General features: G+C 48.0%; 1 protein-coding gene across 2 annotated transcripts in view; it reads right to left on the reverse strand.

Annotated features, from left to right (window-relative positions):
- The window catches only part of PPP1R2 (protein phosphatase 1 regulatory inhibitor subunit 2), a 39,171-nt gene extending 29,343 nt beyond the window's left edge, over positions 1-9,828 (reverse strand). For both annotated transcript variants that reach the window (XM_045030297.1, XR_006582202.1), the window contains exon 1: positions 9,543-9,828. In XM_045030297.1, coding sequence (XP_044886232.1) covers positions 9,543-9,712 — 170 coding nt within the window. In that variant the 5' untranslated portion in view covers positions 9,713-9,828. The remainder of the gene's footprint in view (positions 1-9,542) is intronic.
- Positions 9,829-21,689: the final 11,861 nt, after the last annotated feature.

Consider the following 21,689-nt stretch of genomic DNA (forward strand, 5'->3'; position numbering starts at 1 on the left):
CGTGGGGCTTTTCCTGTCTACTTGGCCAGTGCATCCGAGTTCAGATCGCTTTCCAGAGCGGTCACAATGGTACACTGTGGGATACCGCCCGGAGGCCAATACCGTCGAATTGCGGCCACACTAACCCTAATCCAACATGGCAATACCGATTTCAGCGCTACTCCCCTCGTCGGGGAGTAGTACAGAAATCGGTTTTAAGAGCCTTTTATATCGATATAAAGGGCTTCGTTGTGTGGACGGGTGCAGGGTTAAATCGGTTTAACGCTGCTAATTTCGGTATAAACGCGTAGTGTAGACCAGGCCTTAGTTAGGCTTTTAGGAATGTTTAGGGTAGGGGTAGGCAACCTGCGGCACATGAGCTGATTTTCAGTGGCACTCACACTGCCCAGGTCCTGCCCACCACCCCGGTGGGTGGGGGGTGGGCTCTGCATTTTAATTTAATTTTAAATTAAGCTTCTTAAACATTTTGAAACCTTATTTACTTTACATACAACAATAGTTTAGTTTATACACCTCTACCCCGATATAACACAAATTCTGATATAACGTGGTAAAGCAGCGTTCTGGGGGGGCGGGGCTGCGCACTCCGGTGGATCAAAGCAAGTTCGATATAACGCGGTTTCACCTATAACGCGGTAAGATTTTTTGGCTCCCAAAGACAGCGTTATATCGAAGTAGAGGTGTATATGTGATAGACCCAGACCAGCTGGGAACAGCAGAGCAGTATAAGGGAGATATAGTGGCCACTGGATAAGCAGTTTTCTGTTCCCTGACTGACCAGAGCAGGGGCTGCTCCAGGCTAATGAGAACACCTGACTCCAATTAACCTGCTAAGAGTCAGGTGAGGCTGTTAAGCACCTGACTCTAATTAAGACCCCTCTGATGCTATAAAAGGGCTCACTCAGTCAGGCCAAAGAGAGCCAGGGAGGAGGAAGTGCAGCTGAAGGTTAATGAAGACACTCTCAAGTCATTGATAAGAGAGCCCTAAGGTAAGGGTGAAGAAGGGAGAAGCAGGAGAGCTGTGGGGAAGTGGCCCAGGGAAATGTAGCAACTCTAGCAGTGAAAAGGTTGGCTGCCAACAGCTGCTACCATTAGGGTCCCTGGGCTGGAACCCGGAGTAGAGGGCGGGCCTGGGTTCCCCCCAGCCCCCATTACAGGAACACCTCCTGGGAGGGAAAGACAGGCCTCTGTCAGGACAGAAGGCTAAACTGTTTTTGGTAAATTGGCGTAGGAGCAACAGAGACTGTGGGAGTTCTCTCATCAACCTCCTTTCTGGCTTATGGCGAAAAGGGCTCAGTGAGTGTATCCCTGGCCCTAGAGAGAGAAGGGCTACGTGGAGGGTTGCAGTGAGCCTCTGAAGCTAGCATAAACCGCCTGGAAGTGTGGGACCCATGGGGACAAGGTCGGAGCTCTGCCACAACTATTATAGGCTTATATAAAGAGACCTTCTAAAAAGGTTAAAATGGATTACTGGCAAGTGAAACCTTAGAGTGAATAAACGAAGACTCGGCACACTACTTCTGAAAGGTTGCCGACCCCTGGTTTAGAGCAATTGTATACATACTATTGAGACTTTGGATTTAACACAGGAAATTATGGTCAAATTAGTGTTTGGTGGTAGCCTACTTTAATGTTAATAATTCCAACATTATTGGTAACTGCAGCAGGACTCCCACCAACATTAATTTCAGTTGCTCTAAACTGTCAGACAGAAGGGACCAGTACAGAATTCTCTAAGGAGAAATTCAGTAACATAAGGGGAATAGAGGGAAGTACTTTGGATGCCTATGTAGAAGAACTCCTGACAAGCACTGCAAAGGTTACTCCTGGGGAAATTCTGCGCTACTGTGTGTGCACATATTTAATAAGCCCCGCAGCTTTCTAATTTTTCATGCAGGAAAACCCTTGTCAAAATGTTGCTGCAGTTCCGCCTTATGCCCACCAGAGGGCGCGGTGGCTATAGAACAAAGTTGCAGCTCCCTGCAGGGAGTGAGAGAGCTGCTTTCTCAGCGCTTGTCAGACCAAGTCAGCAGACAGGAGCCGCGGGGCGGGGGGGGGAAGCAGGGGGAGGGTCAGAGGGGCTCATAAGGGCTAGTGGGAGAGGACATACTAGGGCAGGGGCTGAATGGGAGTGGAGGCACAGGGTCATGGGATGAGAGAGGTGCAGAGGGGCAGAGCTACATAGGGACATGGGAGTGGCTGAGCGAAGGCACAAACACACATGGGGACAGGGGCAGACGTGCCTGACTGAATGGGAGAGGCTAGGGATCAGCAAGGGTCTGCATTGGGAAAGCTCCCTAACAATCCCTCCCTGGCCTCCACCCCCCACAAAGAACTGTTCTATACTTTTCCCACCCATACCGAACAGCCCTCCAACTTCACACCCAGACTCCTTCCCAGCAATTTACGTCCCGCTCCCTCAGCTCCTCCGTTATCCCTGACTCCCCCAAGCCTTTGCTCTGCTTCTGAGGGGCGTGGGAAATACGGTTCTGTATTGTCGTTTAAATGAATTATTACTGAGAGTTCTGTATTAATATGCCCAGTAAGGAATTTATTTGTCAAAAAACATTTCTTGAATCTTTTGTTGTCATTTGTATTGTTACAGACATACTTGCTGACAGGTATTTTGAAAGAAATGACCAAAAATAATTGAAACTGGTGTGATTATATTGTGTTATTTTCACAAATGAAATATGGAGAATTTTACAGAATTTTAAAATATTGTGTGCAGAATTTTTAATTTTTTGGCACAGAATTCCACCAGGAGTAAAAAGTCCATTGAATGGCACTGAAATTTTAAAGAACAAGACCAATGGACAACCATGGAGAGAACAATAACTGTAGCTAAAGAATGAGTACAGAAAAGCACAAAGATAAGCTCAGAGGCAAAGAAATTGGCTAAGAAATGTGTCACATAAGGAGGTATGTGATTTAAGGAAACAGAATGAGGAGTTAAAGGAAGCATTTACAGAGTGCTAAAAGGATTAAACAGATGGGTGTAATATGGATACTAAAAGCAACATTAGATAAAAAGGGAAAAAGAACAATGAAACCCAATTATGACAGGAAAACGCAGGGCAGTCATAGATTCATAGACTCTAGGACTGGAAGGGACCTCGAGAGATCATCGAGTCCAGTCCCCTGCCCTCATGGCAGGACCAAATACTGTCTAGACCATCCCTGATAGACATTTATCTAACCTACCCTTAAATATCTCCAGAGATGGAGATTCCACAACCTCCCTAGGCAATTTATTCCAGTGTTTAACCATCCTGACAGTTAGGAATTTTTTCCTAATGTCCAACCTAAACCTCTCTTGCTGCAGTTTAAGCCCATTGCTTCTTGTTCTATCCTTAGAGGCTAAGGTGAACAAGTTTTCTCCCTCCTCCTGATGACACCCTTTTAGATACCCAGCAAAACCCTTAGGCCTGGGCTACACTAGCGCTGGGGGGTTCGAATTAAGATATGCAACTTCAGCTACCCTATTCGCGTAGCTGAAGTCGAAGTATCTTACTTCGACTTACCTGGCCATCCTCACGGCAGCGAGTCGACCGCCGCAGCTCCCTCATCGACTCCACTTACTTCTCCTGCCGAGGTGGAGTACGGGCATTGATTTATCACGTCTAGATGAGACGCGATAAATCGATCCCCGATACATCAAACACTACCCGCCGATCCAGTGGGTAGTATAGACGTACCCTTAGTAATCAAACAAATTACACAAAAGGGAGGTTACGTGGTGATGACTACTACCACTAGACTGTGACTGTTCCTCTTGCTGATAATAGCCCACTTTCCAGACCAGCCTGCGTTAATGTCTGTGAAATGCCCATGGTGATCCACAAGCGCCTGGAGAACAAGTGAGAAATACCCCTTGCAATTAATGTCCTCGGTGACTAGGTGGTCTGGTGCCAGAATTGGAATATGCATGCCATCTATTGCCCCTCTGCAATTAGGGAAGCCCATTTGTGCAAAGCCGTCCACAATGTCTCGCCCAGAGTCATGGTCTTTCAGAGCAGGATGCAATTAATGGCCCTGCACACTTCTGCCAACACAAGTCCAATGGTTGACTTTCCCACTCCAAACTGTTTAGCGACTGATCGGTAGCAGTCTGGAGTAGCCAGCTTCCACAGTGCAATCACCATGCACTTCTCCAACAGCAGCTCTCATTCTTGTGTCCTTGCGCTACAGGGCTGGGGTGAGCTCATCACACAGTCCCATGAATGTGGCTTTCCTCATCCAAAAGTTCTGCAGCCACTGCTCATCATTCTAGATGTGCATCATGATGTGATCCCACCACTCAGTGCTTGTGTCCCGAGCCCCAAAAACGGCATTCCTCTGTGGTCAGCACCTCCGTGAATGCCATAAGCAATCTCGTGTCGTAGCTAGTACGCGTGGCGAGATCAATGTCACACTCCTCTTGCCTTTGTAGTTTAAGGAATAACTCCACTGCCACTCATGACATGTTAGTCAGAGTGAGCAGCATACTGGCCAACTGTTTGGGATCCATTCCTGCAGAATGAAGAGGCAGCGCGTGCACTACACAAACCACTGAAAGATGGCGCCAAATGTGGACAGAAGCACTGGGATGCAAAACAATGCATCATGGGGCATTGGGACAGGACCCAGGATGCCCTGCGACCCCCTCCACCTTTCTACAACTCTTAGAAGTAGAAAAGGAAGACATGCTCTGTGGGATAGCTCCTCAGAGTGCACCGCTCCGAATACCACTGCAAGTGCCACAAGTGTGAAGATGCTTATTGTGCAGGCAGCTGACAGTGTGAACACACAACAGCGGTTTCCCTTCAGCGCTCTCTGAGCAGCGCTGTAACTGCTGGTCCTGTAACTCTGCCAGTGTAGACGTACACTCAGGGTTAAATCTATTAAGGAAATACAGTATAATAATATTCAATTTATTTATATGCCAGTGTTATTAACTTTTACCTGTCTGCAGCCATCTAAAGAATTGTGCCAACTTGAATTCGGTCAAAAATGGTTAAGAACTGTTAAAAGAATTTTATGGAGAAAAATATAAACTTTAAAATGCATAATTCTGCTGAGATTGGGCAGCAACATAACGGGAGGAAACTTGACAGGATCAGCACAGGAGCTGAGCTGTTTTAGACTGGTATGTCACTCTGAAACCAAGCTGACACAAATACGCTGGAGGAACACGACAAGGTGTTTCAGTAGAAGCTAGCAGCAGAAGTTAGTAGCATGCACCGAATGAATAAAACCAAGGGCTCATTAATGACACTTTGTTAACTTTATATAATATACAATGTAACTGTTTACAGAAAAGTACAAGATAAAGTTAATTTGCTATCATGTAAGGTAAAAAACAAAAGCAATAACATGCAGTACAGTTGAACCCTGTTATGTCGCCGGCCTAGGGGTTTGCCAAAAAGCGTCGAGATAACCGATGATCGAGATAAACCCCTATCCACCCCCCCACCCCTGAACTCCCCTGCCCTCTCTCCAACACCCCCTCCCTGCCCCCTTACCGCGGTGCCTGCACGTGGCAGGATCCGGCGAAGCGGGACGGGGAAGCGGGGCCGGGCGGCCGTGGACGGGGACCCGGAGCCGGGCAGCCAAAGAAGCGGGACCTGGTAAGCGGGCCGGGCGGCAGGCGAAGCGGGACCGGGTAAGCGGGCCGGGCGGGCGGGCGGCAGGCGAAGCGGGGACCAGGTATGCGGGGCCGGGCGGGCGGGCGGGGACAGGCAGGGACCGGGTATGCGGGGGCGGGCGGGCGGCGAAGCGGAGCCGGGCGGACGGCGAAGCGGGGACCGGCGAAGCGGTGCCGGGCAGGCGGCAGGCGAAGCGGGGACCAGGTATGCGGGGCCGGGCAGGGACCGGGTATGCGGGGCTGGGCGGGCGGGGACGGGGAGGGACCGGGTATGCGGGGGCAGGCGGGCGGCGAAGCGGGCGGGCGGCGAAGCGGGGACCGGCGAAGCGGAGCCGGGCGGGCGGCAGGCGAAGCGGGGACCAGGTATGCGGGGCCGGGCGGGGCCGGGTATGTGGGGGCGGGCGGCGAAGCGGAGCCGGGCGGGCGGCGAAGCGGGGACCGGCGAAGCGGAGCCGGGCGGGCGGGCGGGCGGCAGGCGAAGCGGGGACCAGGTATGCGGGGCCGGGCGGGGCCGGGCAGGGACCGGGTATGCGGGGCCGGGCGGCTGGGGACACGGTGGGTCGGGGACGCGGGGAGCCGGGCGGCTGGGGAACCGCGCGGCTGGAGAGCCGGGGAGCGGGCGGCTGGGGACACGGTGGGTCGGGGACGCGGGGAGCCGGGCTCGAGATATTAGGGTTCGGCGAATCGACATAACGGATGAGAAACCCATAAGACAAAGAGGGAGTTTGGCGGTTCCACTTGTAAAACGTCGACTTAATAGGATTGGCAAGTTAACCGAGGTCGAGATAAATGGGTTCGACTGTATATGGAGGACACATGCTATACAAAGTAAAAGTCGCCTGAAGTGATACAAAGCAAGAAAAAATGCCCTTTTATCACCACAGAGAAGTAAAAATTTGGTACAAAGGAGGTGACACTAATTGATGCAGGAAAAAAATATTGAACAAGGGTCCACACCATGAAGTTACATGTGTGAGGGTGGGGGCGGACTTAAGAGTGTTACCATTCAGAGTACTGGACAGCAATACAACCCATATGGTGGGGAAAATAGTTTGTTCCTCAACTACTGCTGCAAGACAATGAGAAGGTCTGGGAAGCCCAAGACTTTTATTGCTAGTCGCACCAGGTGGACACTTATATATGTCCAGGTACAATGCCTTACAGACAGAGCTGCCAGCATGTGGGTTCACTCTGTGGAACAGTCTCACTTTAGAGAAGAGACAGGAGTCCAGGGTAATGTGCTAAAATGGTTTGAATTCTTCCTAGAGGGATGCACCCAACAAGCAGTGATAGTAAAACTGCCACTCCACCATTAGACCCCCTTATTCATGGGGTTCCACAAGGATCAAGTCTCTCTCCAGTCTTTTTCAGAATCTATATGCAATCACTAGATGAACTGATTAGACAACATGGACTCACGTGCCATATGCAGCTGACACACAGCTCTACCTATCATTCACTATACACGAGCATACCACCAGTGCCACCAAGAGCTCTGCACAATGCTTGATGAGATCAGCTGGATGACGCAGAACCGGAGAAAAACAGAAGTGATGCTGGTGGGCAGAAGAAAGAATTTTGAAGAGTTTGCAGCTATGGTGCACTCCTTGACAGAAAGTCCACACCCCCACTTGGTCAATTCAGTCCATAGTAAATAACTTTTCCTTATTCGCTTTCTCCACACCACTCGTGATTTTATAGATCTCTATCATATCCCCTCTTGGTCTCCTCTTTTCCAAGCTGAGAAGTCCTAGCCTCTTTAATCTCTCCTCATATGGGACCCGTTCCAAACCCCTAATCATTTTAGTTGCCCTTTTCTGAACCTTTTCTAATGCCAGTATATCTTTTTCAAGATAAGGAGAGCTTATCTGTACACAATATTCAAGATGTGGGCGTACCATGGATTTATATCAGAGCAATAAAATATTCTCCGTCTTATTCTCTATCCCTTTTTTAATGATTCCTAACATCCTGTTGGCTTTTTTGACTGCCGCTGCACACTGCGTGGACATCTTCAGAGAACTATCCACGATGACTCCAAGATCTCTTTCCTGATTACTTGTAGCTAAATTAGCCCCCATCAAATTGTATGTATAGTTGGGGTTATGTTTTCCAATGTGCATTACTTTACATTTAGCCACATTAAATTTCATTTGTCATTTTGTTGCCCAATCACTTAGTTTTGTGAGATCTTTTTGAAGTTCTTCACAGTCTGCTTTGGTCTTAACTATCTTGAGCAGTTTAGTATCATCTGCAAACTTTGCCACTTCACTTTTTACCCCTTTCTCCAGATCATTTATGAATAAGTTAAATAGGATTGGTCCTAGGACTGACCCTTGGGGAACACCACTAGTTACCCCTCTCCATTCTGAAAATTTACGATTTATTCCTACCCTTTGTTCCCTGTTTTTTAACCAGTTCTCAATCCATGAAAGGATCTTCCCTCTTATCCCATGACAACTTAATTTACATAAGAGCCTTTGGTGAGCGACCTTGTCAAAGGCTTTCTGGAAATCTAAATACACTATGTCCACTGGATCCCCCTTGTCCACATCTTTGTTGACCCCTTCAAAGAACTCTAATAGATTAGTAAGACATGATTTCCCATTACAGAAACCATGTTGACTTTTGCCCAATAATTTATGTTATTCTATGTGTCTGACAATTTTATTCTTTACTATTGTTCCAACTAATTTGCCCAGTACTAATGTTAGACTTACCGGTCTGTAATTGCCGGGATCACCTCTAGAGCCCTTTTGAAATATTGGCGTTACATTAGCTATCTTCAAGGCACTGGGTACAGAAGCCGATTTAAAGGACAGGTTACAAACCATAGTTAACAGTTCCACAATTTCACGTTTGAGTTCTTTCAGAACTCTTGGGTGAATGCTGTCTGGTCTCAGTGACTTGTTAATGTTGAGTTTATCAATTAATTCCAAAACCTCCTCTAGTGACACTTCAATCTGTGACAATTCCTCAGATTTCTCACCTACAAAGTACAAACCAGTACTGTGTGTGTGTGTATATGATTAAGATTGTGACCTCCTTGGGGCAGAGAACCTGTTTATGTATGTACAGTACCATGCACGCCACTGGCACTCAATGACTTTACAGATCAAGATGGCTTATAAGTGTTCACAGGGCTCTAGAGGTTCCTGGCAAGTCTTCAGTGTATATACCACCTTTACTTTTCAGAAACACTGTGAAACGAAATACGTATAGGAGTTGTTTTAAAAGGACACTTTCAGAATAAACATCATGTATTTAAAGTGAATTCTTTGCCTGTGGTACTAACACCACCTGAAGCAAGACTCCTGAAGTTTAGTTATTTATGTGGTTTGATTTTACACTTTCATCAACAAGAGCATAAAACCCAACCTAACATAAATGTCACCGGGCTGGGCGAGGAAAGCGGGCTGACTGGAGAAGAGTTCACAGGGGACAGTGCCAGCCCAAAGTGCCCACACATCAGCGCCCATGGACCATGGGCTAAGTGACAGGCACAGACTCCTCCAGCCCTCAAGGAGCAGGGGTTGCTGGCCTGCAGCGCCAGTCACACTCCAAATCCTCCAACAACAGACTGGCCCCAAGTCTGCAGCTCCTAGGATGTTGGGGGGCCTCCAGCACCCAGTACAGGCTGCTCCAGCACACCTCATCAGAGGCTGCGGGGGGGGGGGGAGCAGGAGGGGGGGCTCCCGCGCCTCTGAGGGCAGGACTCCCGCCCAGCACAGGCTGCTCCCCGGGGCGGGGGGGGGAAGAGGGCTCCCGCCCAGCACAGGCTGCTCCCTGCGGGGGGGCTCCCGCCCAGCCCAGCACACGCTGCTCCCCGGGGCGGGGACGGGCCCCCCGGCTCTCTGACCCCTGCCCTGGGCTCCCCACCGCTCCGACGGGAGACGGGAACCTGCCCGCGGCTCACCCTTGCTCGTCCTCGAAGGGCCCGGGCGCGGGGCGGCGCGGGGGCGGCGGCGGCGGCGGGGGCTGCGCACTGCTCGGAAGGCCGCCGCCGCCTGAGCCCCGCTTCTTCAGGATGCCTTTGATGGGCCCGCGCCCCGCCGCGCCCGACGTGGAGGGGGCCGGGGCCGCCATGGCCGGGCCTCTCACGCGGGGCCGGGGCCGGCTCCGGGAGCTCCGCGCCGCTTTGCTCAGTTACGGCCTACGCCGGGCGCCACAGAACAGTCGCCAGTGCCCTGCGGCCAGTGCGCATGCGCCAGGGCACCGGGCCTGCGCAACGAAGGCGCGCGCGCCGCAGCCCCCGGCTCCGTCACAATCGGCGAGGGGCGGGGCCAGGCGGGTGGGGCGGAGCTATGTGCGCTCTGACTGCCCCGATCCCGACCGAGGCGGCGCACCCCCGCAGCAATGCACCGCCCGTCCCCCACGTAGCGACCCCCCGCGGGAACGCGCGACCCCCAGGAATCAGTCACCCCTCCCCCACGAGCTGCCCTTGGGAACGCGTGCCCCCCCGTAGCAACGCCCCCCCCACGAGCTGCCCTTGGGAACGCGTGCCCCCCCTAGCAACGCCCCCCCCCACGAGCTGCCCTTGGGAACGCGTGCCCCCCCAGCAACGCCCCCCCAAGAGCTGCCCTTGGGAACGCGTGCCCCCCCAGCAACGCCCCCCCCACGAGCTGCCCTTGGGAACGCGTGCCCCCCCGCAGCACCGCCCCCCCCCCACGAGCGGCCCTTGGGAACGCGTGCCCCCCCCCCGTAGCAACGCCCCCCCAAGAGCTGCCCTTGGGAACGCGTGCCCCCCCAGCAACGCCCCCCCCACGAGCTGCCCTTGGGACGGGGTGCCCCCCCGCCGCAACGCCCCCCCCCACGAGCTGCCCTTGGGAACGCGTGCCCCCCCCCCCGTAGCAACGCCCCACCCTCCCCCCTCGAGCTGCCCTTGGGAACGCGTGCCCCCCCACCCCCAGCAAGGCAGAACTACAGGGTCTCAATGCGTGGATGAGACGATGGTGTAGGGAAGAGGGGTTTAGATTTATTAGGAACTGGGGAAACTTTTGGGAAAGCAGGAGCCTATACAGGAAGGATGGGTTCCACCTAAACCAAAATGGAACCAGACTGCTGGCACTTAAAATTAAAAAAGTCATAGAGCAGTTTTTAAACTAAGGGTTGGGGGAAAGTCGACAGGTGTGGAGGAGCATGTGGTTTGGACAGAGACATCCCTTAGAGGAGGATCTATTAATGGAGATTCTCTATGTCCCAGAAAGGAGGAGAAGATGGAAAATGATAAATTACAGGTAGGATCTGATAAGAAACAGTCAAATGAAAAAAAGTCACATTCAATTACATCATGTAATGGCAGACAGCTAAAAAGTGTCAGTTTTTTAAAGTGCTTATATACAAATGCTAGGCGTCTAAATAATAAGATGGGTGAACTAAAGTGCCTCATATTTAATGAGGATATTGCTATAATAGGCATCACAGAAACTTGGTGGAATGAGGATAATCAATGGGACACAGTAATATCGGGTACAAAATATATCGGCAGGACAGAACAGGTCGTGCTGGTGGGGAAGTGGCATTATATTTGCAAGAAAGCTTAGAATCAAACAAAATAAAAATCTTAAATGAACCAAACTGTACCATAGAAGCTCTATGGATAGTAATTCCATGCTTGAATAATAAGACTATTGCAGTATTACCGACCACCTGACCAGGATGGTAATAGTTACCGTGAAAGGTGCCACAAGACTCATTGTCGCTTTTTGCAGATCCAGACTAACACCACTACCCCTCTGATACTAGAGAGGCTATTAAAATAAATTCAATAATAATGCGGGATTTCAACTATCCCCATATTGACTGGGTACATGTCACCTCAGGAGGGGATGCAGAGATAAAATTTCTTGACACCTTACATGACTACTTCTTGGAGCAGCTAGTCCTGGAAGCCACAAGAGGAGAGGCAATTCTTGATTTAGTACTAAGTGGAGCACAGTATCAGATCCAAGAGGTGAATATAGTGGGACCGCTTGGTAATAGTGACCATAATATAATTAAATTTAACATCCCCCTGGCGGGGAAAACACCACAGTGACCCAACCCTGTAGCATTTAATTTCAGAAAGGGGAACTACACAAAAATGAGGAGGTTAGTGAAACAGAAATTAAAAGGTACAGCACCAAAAGTGAAATCTCTGCAAGCTGCATGGAAACTTTTTAAAGACACCATAATAGAGGCTCAACTTAAATGTATCCCCCAAATTAAAAACATAGTAAGAGAACCAAAAAAGTGCCACTGTGGCTAAACAACAAAGTAAAAGAAGCAGTGAGAGGCAAAAAGGCATCCTTTAAAAAGTGGAAGTTAAATCCTAGTGAGGAAAATAGAAAGGAGCATAAACTCTAGCAAATGAAGTGTAAAAATATAATTAGGAAGGCCAAAAAAAGAATTTTAAGAATAGTTAGCCAAAGACTCAAAAAGTAATATCAATTTTTTTTTAAGTACATTAGAATTAGGAAGCCTGCTAAGCAAACAATGGGGCCACTGGACGATCGAGATGCTAAAAACTAAATGAATTCTTTGCATCGGTCTTCACAGTTGAAGATGGGAAGGAGATTCCCAAACCTGAGCCATTCTTTTTAGTTGACAATCTGAGGAACTGTCCCAGATTGAGGTGTCAGTAGAGAAGATTTTGAAACAAATTGATGAACTGAACAGTAATAAGTCACCAGAACCAGATGGTATTCATCCAAGAGTTCTGAAGGAATTCAAATGTGAAATTGCAGGACTACTAATGATAGTCTGTAACGTATCATTTTAAATCAGCTTCTGTACCAAATGACTGCAGGATAGCTAATGTGACGCCAATTTTTAAAAAGGGTCCAGAGGTGATCCCAGCAATTACAGGCTAGTAAGCCTGACTTCAGTACCCGTCCTGGGGGCCGGAGCCCAGCCCAATACCAGTAAGTCTTTCCTGTTACTTTCACCCCTGCCATACACTCAGTCTGGGGGGGTCTGTGCTGCTTGTTGACAGTCTGCCCTGAGGTTGGCACTCACAGTCATGACCCAGGGTGACAACACTGATTCCCTGATTTAAGATTTTCTGCATACGTAGTACACCGCTACCCCGATATAACACGACCTGATATAACACGAATTCAGATATAACGTGGTAAAGCAGCGCTCCAGGGTGGTGGGGCTGTGCACTCCGGTGGATCAATATAACGCAGTTTCACCTAAAACACGGTAAGATTTTTTGGCTCCCGAGAACAGCGTTATATCAAGGTAGAGGTGTACCAAATGGCCATTACTTACATTGCATGGAGCAGTGCCGAGCAACCCATCCCATGCCCTAAGTCTGCTGCTTATCACTCATTATACATCGTTTACATCACAGTATGTGCCTACGGCTTCAATCAGGGCCCTGTTGTGCTGGGAACTGTGCATATAGGGATTAAAAAGCCAAGCCCAGTGTCAGAGCTCACAATTTAGATTAGACATTTGACACAACAGGATGATGAAATAAACAAAGTATCAGAGGGGTAGCAGTGTTAGTCTGGTTCTGTAAAAGCAGCAAAGAATCCTGTGGCACCTTATAGACTAACAGACGTTTTGCAGCATGAGCTTTTGTGGGTGAATACCCACTTTGTCGGATGCAAGAATATCCGACGAAGTGGGTATTCACCCACGAAAGCTCATGCTGCAAAACATCTGTTAGTCTATAAGGTGCCACAGGATTCTTTGCTGAAATAAACAAAGGGTTAGAGGACGGTGGGGAAGTAACACTAACACAGATACTTTTTTAGCACAATGACACCTGTAACTTGTGACCACTGCCTCTGTACTTCCTAGGACAACCTTGCAAAATTGTCAGGAGAACTAGGGGAGAAAAAACTGCTGATATTTTATGCACTGGCTAAAAGAAAAAAGAAAAAAAAAGCACTTGTGCAGGGGAGCCAGCAAGTGGGATTTTGTAAACCTGTTTTAGGAACCTTTCATAAACCTCTTCCTGGAACCTTTTCTTCTCCATCTCGCCTACAGTCAGTGAAGAAATGAGAGACAAGGAGCAGATGATCACAGCGTCATTTCTTACATTCATTTTTTTAAATATACATTTTCCTGCAAGCAGAGTGGGTTGCAGGCTGCTGTGCAAAGGCTTTTCATCCCATCCCAGCAGTCACTCCCTTCCCCACAGAATTCACTCCAGCTATTCCACCACTCTACTTAGCGAGGAGACCTGACATTAACATCCCTGCATGAGGATTCAGTGCTCTAGATCTCCAAACCCAGCTGCTTACCCTAACAATAATTCTGTCTGGGATGTATATTATAAAGTTTACCTGGTCTCTGGTTCAGTTTGCCCCTGCAGTATCTTTTTTAATCTTCACTCAATTCAAATCCAGAGGGAGCAGACTTCACTCTGTGTCCCCCTTGTTCAACCATGGTCTCCTCTGTAGATCAGAACCAATTCACTCTCGTATTTGCCCTCCACTGGCTCTCTCTTTTATATAGACCTCAAATTTCATATAAGAATTTGCCTATATATAACACAACAACCCTCCCTCCCCCCACTTTTGGCTCTCCTGAATCCTTACTAGATGTTCAGGAACATCTCTTCATACAGACATTCCTTACTCTGGCTGTTTTACACAAAGGATTTAGATGCAGCTATCACAATCTGGAAGTTACTGTGAAGGATTTTTGCACTGCCCAGTACTGGGTTACAATGGTGCCAATGGCACCAGGCCCACACTCAGAAGGGACCCCAGAGCACAGACCATTACCTTGCTCCCCCCCCCCCGCGCTTGCCCTGAGTCCCCACCCCTCCTTGGCCTCTCCCCCCTTAGGCTCCACCCTCTACTTGCTCCCCTTCACCCTCTCCCCTCCATGCAAACAGCAGGTGGGGTCTCAGGGGGCAGAGGCCAGGTGGGACAAGGCCTTGGGGCAGAGCCCGGGGGGGGGGGGCTCAGGGGGAAGAGGCAGAGTGGGGGCAGGGCCTCAGGGCTGAGCATGGTCAGAGTGAGGGGCAGGCCACGATCCAGGCATCAGGGCCCACAAAAGATTATTCTGGCCCTGGCACTGCCTGCACTTATACTGAACAATCGAGATGCTAACGGAGCACTCAAGGATGATAAGGCCATTGTAGAGATGCTAAATGAATTCTTTGTATTGGTCTTCACTGCAGAGGATATGAGAGCAAATCACATAGCTGAGCCATTCTTTTTAGGTGACAAATCTGAGGAACTGGCCCAGATTGAGGTGTCACTAGAGGAGGTTTTGGAACCAACTGATAAATTAAACAGTAGAAAGTCACCAGGACCACATGGCATTCACCTAAGAGTTCTGAAGGAACTCAAATATGAAATTTCAGAACTACTAACTGTGGTATGTAACCTATTGCTGAAATCAGCTTCCATACCAGATGACTGGAGGATAGCTACTGTTATGCCAATTTTTCATACAATGCACAGTCAACCTGTGGAACTCATTGCCAAGAGATTTGTGAAGGAAAAAAGTTTAACTGGATTCAAACAAGAATTAGACAAGTTCATAAAGGATAGATTCATCAATGACTATTAGCCAAGATGGTCAGGGATGCAACCCTGTGCTCTGGGTGTCAGTAAACCTCTGTTTGCCAGAAGCTGGGAATGCCCGACGGGATGGATCACTCGATAATTGCCCTGTTCTGTTCATTCCCTCTGATGCATCTGGCAGCAGCCACTGTTGGAAGACAGGGTGCTGGTTAGATGGACCATTGGTCTGACCCAGTATGAACGTTCTTATACAGACTTTAAACAAAACTTCACTCATTGCAAGTCCCTCTCCTTCTTACCTCCAGTTTTGCATTTATAAATTAGGCTCGTGGAACAGTGCTGCTTGTCACGCGGATACAGCCTTTTGTCCTGCCACATCTGTGGTCAAATGTGTATCGTAAAATCTGAAATGAAGTGGGTACCCTCACGCTAATTCCTGCTAGCCAGTCACATCTGAGGCAGCCCAGTAGGTAGGTTGTCTGTTCCCTTCCGAAAGGCCCAGGCATAGCCAGGGTGGTGACTGAGTATGAAGGTGCTTTGGTCAGAGCTGTATTTGCAAAACCATCTGAAAAGTGATGGACGTGGTCTCACAACTCTTCTGAGAAGTGGGTATATATTATCATCATCTCGCTTGTGCAGTGACTTTCCCAACGTACGTAACAGAAGTGAAAGCACAATCCAGCTCTCCTGACACCATGGAGTGGGCATCCTTTTCCTGAATAGTCGTTCTGGGATCCAGTTTGTAAATGCAGATGAATATGGCTCTAGACTTTGCATCAAGGACAGCTGTGGCAGTAGGAGTTAAAGCTTTCCTGTGATAACAGATTAAACATAGCAGGCATCTCTGATCTCTACAAGATCCCTCCCACTGGAAACAAAATATTTATGCAATGCTGGTTCCCTGCAGCGTTACCAGGACACCATGTACTCCACACCCGTCAGGGATCCTCACATAATGACTATGTACCAGCTTAGCCAGTTATAGCTGATTGCAAAGATGACAAAATAAAACTACTGACAGCTGACAGCCTTGCCAAAACAAATATGTGGGTTTGTTGGAATTACTGAGCTAATGAGTTAAGCTGAACTGCCAGGACTTGGGATCACTACAAAGATTCTGACGGCTGCCAGCCTGCGTTGGCTCAAGCACACAATTACCTTGAAATCTTGTTGGTTGCATTTAGTTTTGCTTTTGACAATAATGTTTTCTTGGCCTCTTCCTGTGTCAGGTTTCTGAAGCTGCTGCCTTCTCAGGTACTCCCCTCAATGGCGCCTGCTTGCTATATGGAATCCTCACCCACTGCCTAGCTGCAGTCCACCCTCAGAGTTTGCTATAGACCTAGCGATGCAGAGTGCTGAATGCCCTGGGTTCCCACTGACTGTGAGTGGATGATACAGAGTGCCTCGCAAGCTTGAGCACACTCATTTGTTTCTTGACCCAAGACCCAATATGTCCTGTAAATATCTCATAAGCAGCTGTGCATTAGCCCCTGTGTACAGTAGTGAATAGATGGCAAACATCGGCTGCTGCTGTACATCTTTAACAAGGATGAAGGCTCTCACAATGCTTTTTCCAGTGCACTAGCTGGTGCTAATATTTAATAGACAAGATTTCTGGAGACTAATTTGACCTGTATTGAATTTTCATTGACACTTCAGCTTCCCCAGAATTCAGATAATTGGCTGGGACATTAGTGTTTTTTCGCTCTTGTCATAGTGGTAGCTTTGTAAACGTACCCATGCTGAGCTGTAAGTGTACACACAATACCTACAGCAGACAGAGTGTGTCACAAACAGCATCCCTGCTCCCTTTCACTGTAGCGGTTCCAGGGGAGAGGCTGCAGCAGCAGTTTGTATCACATACAGTTTGCAGAAAGTCATCTCCTGCCTGAAGGCAGCACCCTGGGACAACTAGCAAAGGTTATGGCCATTTAGAGGGCAAACAGGATGGGGACTGATCACCCTAATTTTAATCTGGAATCCAGAACGTGACCCTGGTTCCCCCTGCTCCCAGCACAGGATGGAATACAAGAGGTAGCCCTTGTCTAGCAGAGTGAGCACACGACTGTCAGCAAAGAAATGTGGGGTCTATGCCTGGTATCACCACTGAGTCACAGTGCGACCTTGGTCATTTAGCCTCAGTGACCTCATCTGTATAAAATATCATCAAAGGGGAGAATTAGGCTTATCCCACTTGTGTAAAGGGCATCTATAGAGGAAACACTGTGTATAGCATTGCAATTATTATTGACAGACACAGATGCTGGGGAAGCAACACTTGGAGAATGAGCTTGAGCCAATCAGGCTGGAGGAGTCCAAGCCTTTTCCAAATACCACCCCACTACATCATCAGATAGGAGACACCTGCTTCTAGCAACAGGCCTTCTAGTGTCTGTCACTGTGGACTTGGCTTTGTATCTTTTTACGGCCAAACAGAAAGGAATCTTCACCTTGGTAAATCTTTCAGCTCCCCTGGAAAACACCTTTTGCATCCAAAGGAGACAAAGACGTAGAGCTAATGACGGCAGAGCCACATAGGAAGGGCCAGAATGGGCGGATACTGGTCAGCACTGTGCCATTATGGGGAGAGGTAGAGTCTGCATTCTTGGGAGGGACTATGCACCCCCAATTCCCCATGTCTGAAGGAAAATAAAAGTCTGTGCAGCTGTAACACAGGTACTTTGGTTTCATTTGTAATGAGCTGTATTGTTACTATGTATACAGAGCTATAACTATGACTCCTGAACATCTATCAGGGAAAAGGTGATGTCCCGGCTACCTCCCAATACAAAAGCAGCAAGCAGGATGTGAACGGAAGTCTTCCATTGACAGGGTGTTTAGGTGAAATCCTTGAAGTACAATATACTTACCAGGCAGGGTTAGGGCTCCATTTGCCTGTCACTTGCTCAGCCTCTAGCAGAGGGAAGATGTTCTCTCTCTCCCTGGTTGCTTACAGCTCTCAGAAACCGAGAGCAGTTTAGGTTAGGACACAGGATAGACGCTGCTCCCTTCTCCCCTTACGAAACTGCTTTCAATGTAGTTACAGATAGGAGAGGGCACATCAGGGCCGCCTGGGGGGGGGGAGGGCAAGAGGGGCAATTTGCCACAGGCCCCGAGCTTCACTCGCTCCGGGGACCCTGGAAAACTCTCGTGGGGCCCGGGCCCCTGGAGCTTCTTCCGCCCCGGGTCTTCGGCGGTAATTCGGCGGTGGGGGCCCCCAGCCGTGGGTCTTCGGGGCACTTCAGCGGCAGGTCCCGGGGCGGAAGGACCCCCTGCCACTGAATTACTGCCAAGCGGGGGCCCCTCACCGCCGAGGACCCCAGGCCCCCTGAATCCTCTGGGCGGCCCTGGGGCACATTCTTAGATAGGGGGGTTGGGCTACTGGTGCAGACGCTCTGGAATATATGTAGCAATCTGAGATTTGGACATACAAGGCCTGATCCAAAGCCCTGTGAAATCACTAAAGAGTTCTGTGGTCTTCGCAGCAGCTTATGCCCACACCAGCAAAGCTGTTACAAGTAAAAATATATTAGAACATAAGAACGGCCGTACCGGGTCAGACCAAAGGTCCATCTAGCCCAGTATCTGTCTACCGACAGTGGCCAATGCCAGGTGCCCCAGAGGGCGTGGACCTAACAGGCAATGATCAAGTGATCTCTCTCCTGCCATCCATCTCCATCCTCTGCCAAACAGAGGCTAGGGAAACCATTCTTTACCCATCCTGGCTAATAGCCATTTATGGACTTAACCACCATGAATTTATCCAGTTCTCTTTTAAACATTGTTATAGTCCTAGCCTTCACCACCTCCTCAGGTAAGGAGTTCCACAAGTTGACTGTGTGCTGCGTGAAGAACTTACTTTTATTTGTTTTAAACCTGCTGCCTATTAATTTCATTTGGTGACCCCTAGTTCTTGTATAATGGGAATAAGTAAATAACTTTTCCTTATCCACTTTCTCAACATCACTCATGATTTTATATACCTCTATCATATCCCCCCTTAGTCTTCTCTTTTCCAAGCTGAAGAGTCCTAGCCTCTTTAATCTTTCCTCATATGGGACCCACTCCAAACCCCTAATCATTTTAGTTGCCCTTTTCTGAACCTTTTCTAGTGCTAGAATATCTTTTTTGAGGTGAGGAGACCACATCTGTACACAGTATTCGAGATGTGGGCGTATCATGGATTTATATAAGGGCAATAATATATTCTCAGTCTTATTCTTTATCCCCTTTTTAATGATTCCTAACATCCGGTTTGCTTTTTTGACCGCCTCTGCACACTGCGTGGACATCTTCAGAGAACTATCCACGATGACTCCAAGATCTTTTTCCTGACTCGTTGTAGCTAAATTAGCCCCCATCATGTTGTATGTTTTGTTGCCCAATCACTTAGTTTTGTGAGATCTTTTTGAAGTTCTTCACAATCTGCTTTGGTCTTAACTATCTTGAGTAGTTTAGTATCATCTGCAAACTTTGCCACCTCACTGTTTACCCCTTTCTCCAGATCATTTATGAATAAATTGAATAGGATTGGTCCTAGGACTGACCCTTGGGGAACACCACTAGTTACTCCTCTCCAGTCTGAGAATTTACCATTAATTCCTACCCTTTGTTCCCTGTCTTTTAACCAGTTCTCAATCCATGAAAGGACCTTCCCTTTTATCCCATGACAGCTTAATTTATGTAAGAGCCTTTGGTGAGGGACCTTGTCAAAGGCTTTCTGGAAATCTAAGTACACTATGTCCACCGGATCCCCCTTGTCAACATGTTTGTTGACCCCTTCAAAGAACTCTAATAGATTAGTAAGACACGATTTCCCTTTACAGAAACCATGTTGACTATTGCTCAACAGTTTATGTTTTTCTATGTGTCTGACAATTTTATTCTTAACTATTGTTTCGACTAATTTGACCGGTACCGACGTTAGACTTACCGGTCTGTAATTGCTGGGATCACCTCTAGAGCCCTTTTTAAATATTGGCGTTACATTAGCTAACTTCCAGTCATTGGGTACCGAAGCCGATTTAAAGGACAGGTTACAAACCTTAGTTAATAGTCAGCAATTTCACATTTGAGTTCTTTCAGAACTCTTGGGTGAATGCCATCTGGTCCCGGTGACTTGTTAATGTTGAGTTTCTCAATTAATTCCAAAACCTCCTCTAGTGACACTTCAGTCTGTGACAGTTCCTCAGATTTGTCACCTACAAAAGCCAGCTCAGGTTTGGGAATCTCCCTAACATCCTCAGCCGTGAAGACTGAAGCAAAGAATCCATTTAGTTTCTCCACAATGACTTTATCGTCTTTAAGCGCTCCTTTTGTATTTCGATCATCAAGGGACCCCACTGGTTGTTTAGCAGGCTTCCTGCTTCTGATGTACTTAAAAACATTTTGTTATTACCTTTGGAGTTTTTGGCTAGCCATTCTTCAAACTCCTCTTTGGCTTTTCTTATTACACTCTTGCACTTAAGTTGGCAGTGTTTGTGCTCCTTTCTAGTTGCCTCACTAGGAATTGACTTCCACTTTTTAAAGGAAGTCGTTTTATCTCTCGCTGCTTCTTTTACATGGTTGTTAAGCCACGGTGGCTCTTTTTTAGTTCTTTTACTGTGTTTCTTAATTTGGGGTATACATTGAAATTGGGCCTCTATTATGGTGTCTTTAAAAAGGGCCCATGCAACTTGCAGGGATTTCACTTTAGTCACTGTACCTTTTAACTTTTGTTTAACTAACCCCCTCATTTTTGTATAGTTCCCCCTTTTGAAATTAAATGCCACAGTGTTGGGCTGTTGAGGTGTTCTTCCCACCACAGGGATGTTGAATGCTATTGTATTATGGTCACTATTTCCAAGCGGTCCTGCTATAGTTACCTCTTGGACCAGCTCCTGCGCTCCACTCAGGATTAAATCTAGAGTTGCCTCTCCCCTTGTGGGTTCCCGTACCAGCTGCTCCATGAAGCAGTCATTTAAAGTATCGAGAAATTTTATCTCTGCATTTCGTCCTGAAGCGAAATGTTCCCAGTCAATATGGGGATAATTGAAATCCCCCACTATTATTGGGTTCTTAATTTTGATAGCCTCTCTAATTTCCCTTAGCATTTCATCGTCACTATTACTGTCCTGGTCAGGTGGTCGATAATAGATCCCTGATGTTATATTTTTATTAGAGCATGAAATTTCTATCCATAGAGATTCTATGGAACATGTGGATTCGCTTAAGATTTTTACTTCATTTGAATCTACATTTTCTTTCACATATAGTGCCATTCCTCCCCCTGCACGACCTGTTCTGTCCTTCCGATATATTTTGTACCCCGGAATGATTGTGTCCCATTGATTGCTCTCAGTCCACCAGGTTTCTGTGATGCCTATTATATCTATATCCTCCTTTATCACAAGGCACTCTAGTTCACCCATCTTATTATTTAGACTTCTGGCATTTGTGTACAAGCACTTTAAAAACTTGTCCCTGTTTATTTGTCTGCCCTTTTCTGATATGCCAGATTCTTTTTTATGTGACTGTTTATCATCTGATCTGGCCCTTACATTATCCTCTTCCGTCCTCTGCTCCTGACTATAACCTGGAGATTCTCTATC

The sequence above is a fragment of the Mauremys mutica genome, chromosome 9, assembly GCF_020497125.1.
Source record: "Mauremys mutica isolate MM-2020 ecotype Southern chromosome 9, ASM2049712v1, whole genome shotgun sequence".
NCBI classification, from domain to species: domain Eukaryota; kingdom Metazoa; phylum Chordata; order Testudines; family Geoemydidae; genus Mauremys; species Mauremys mutica.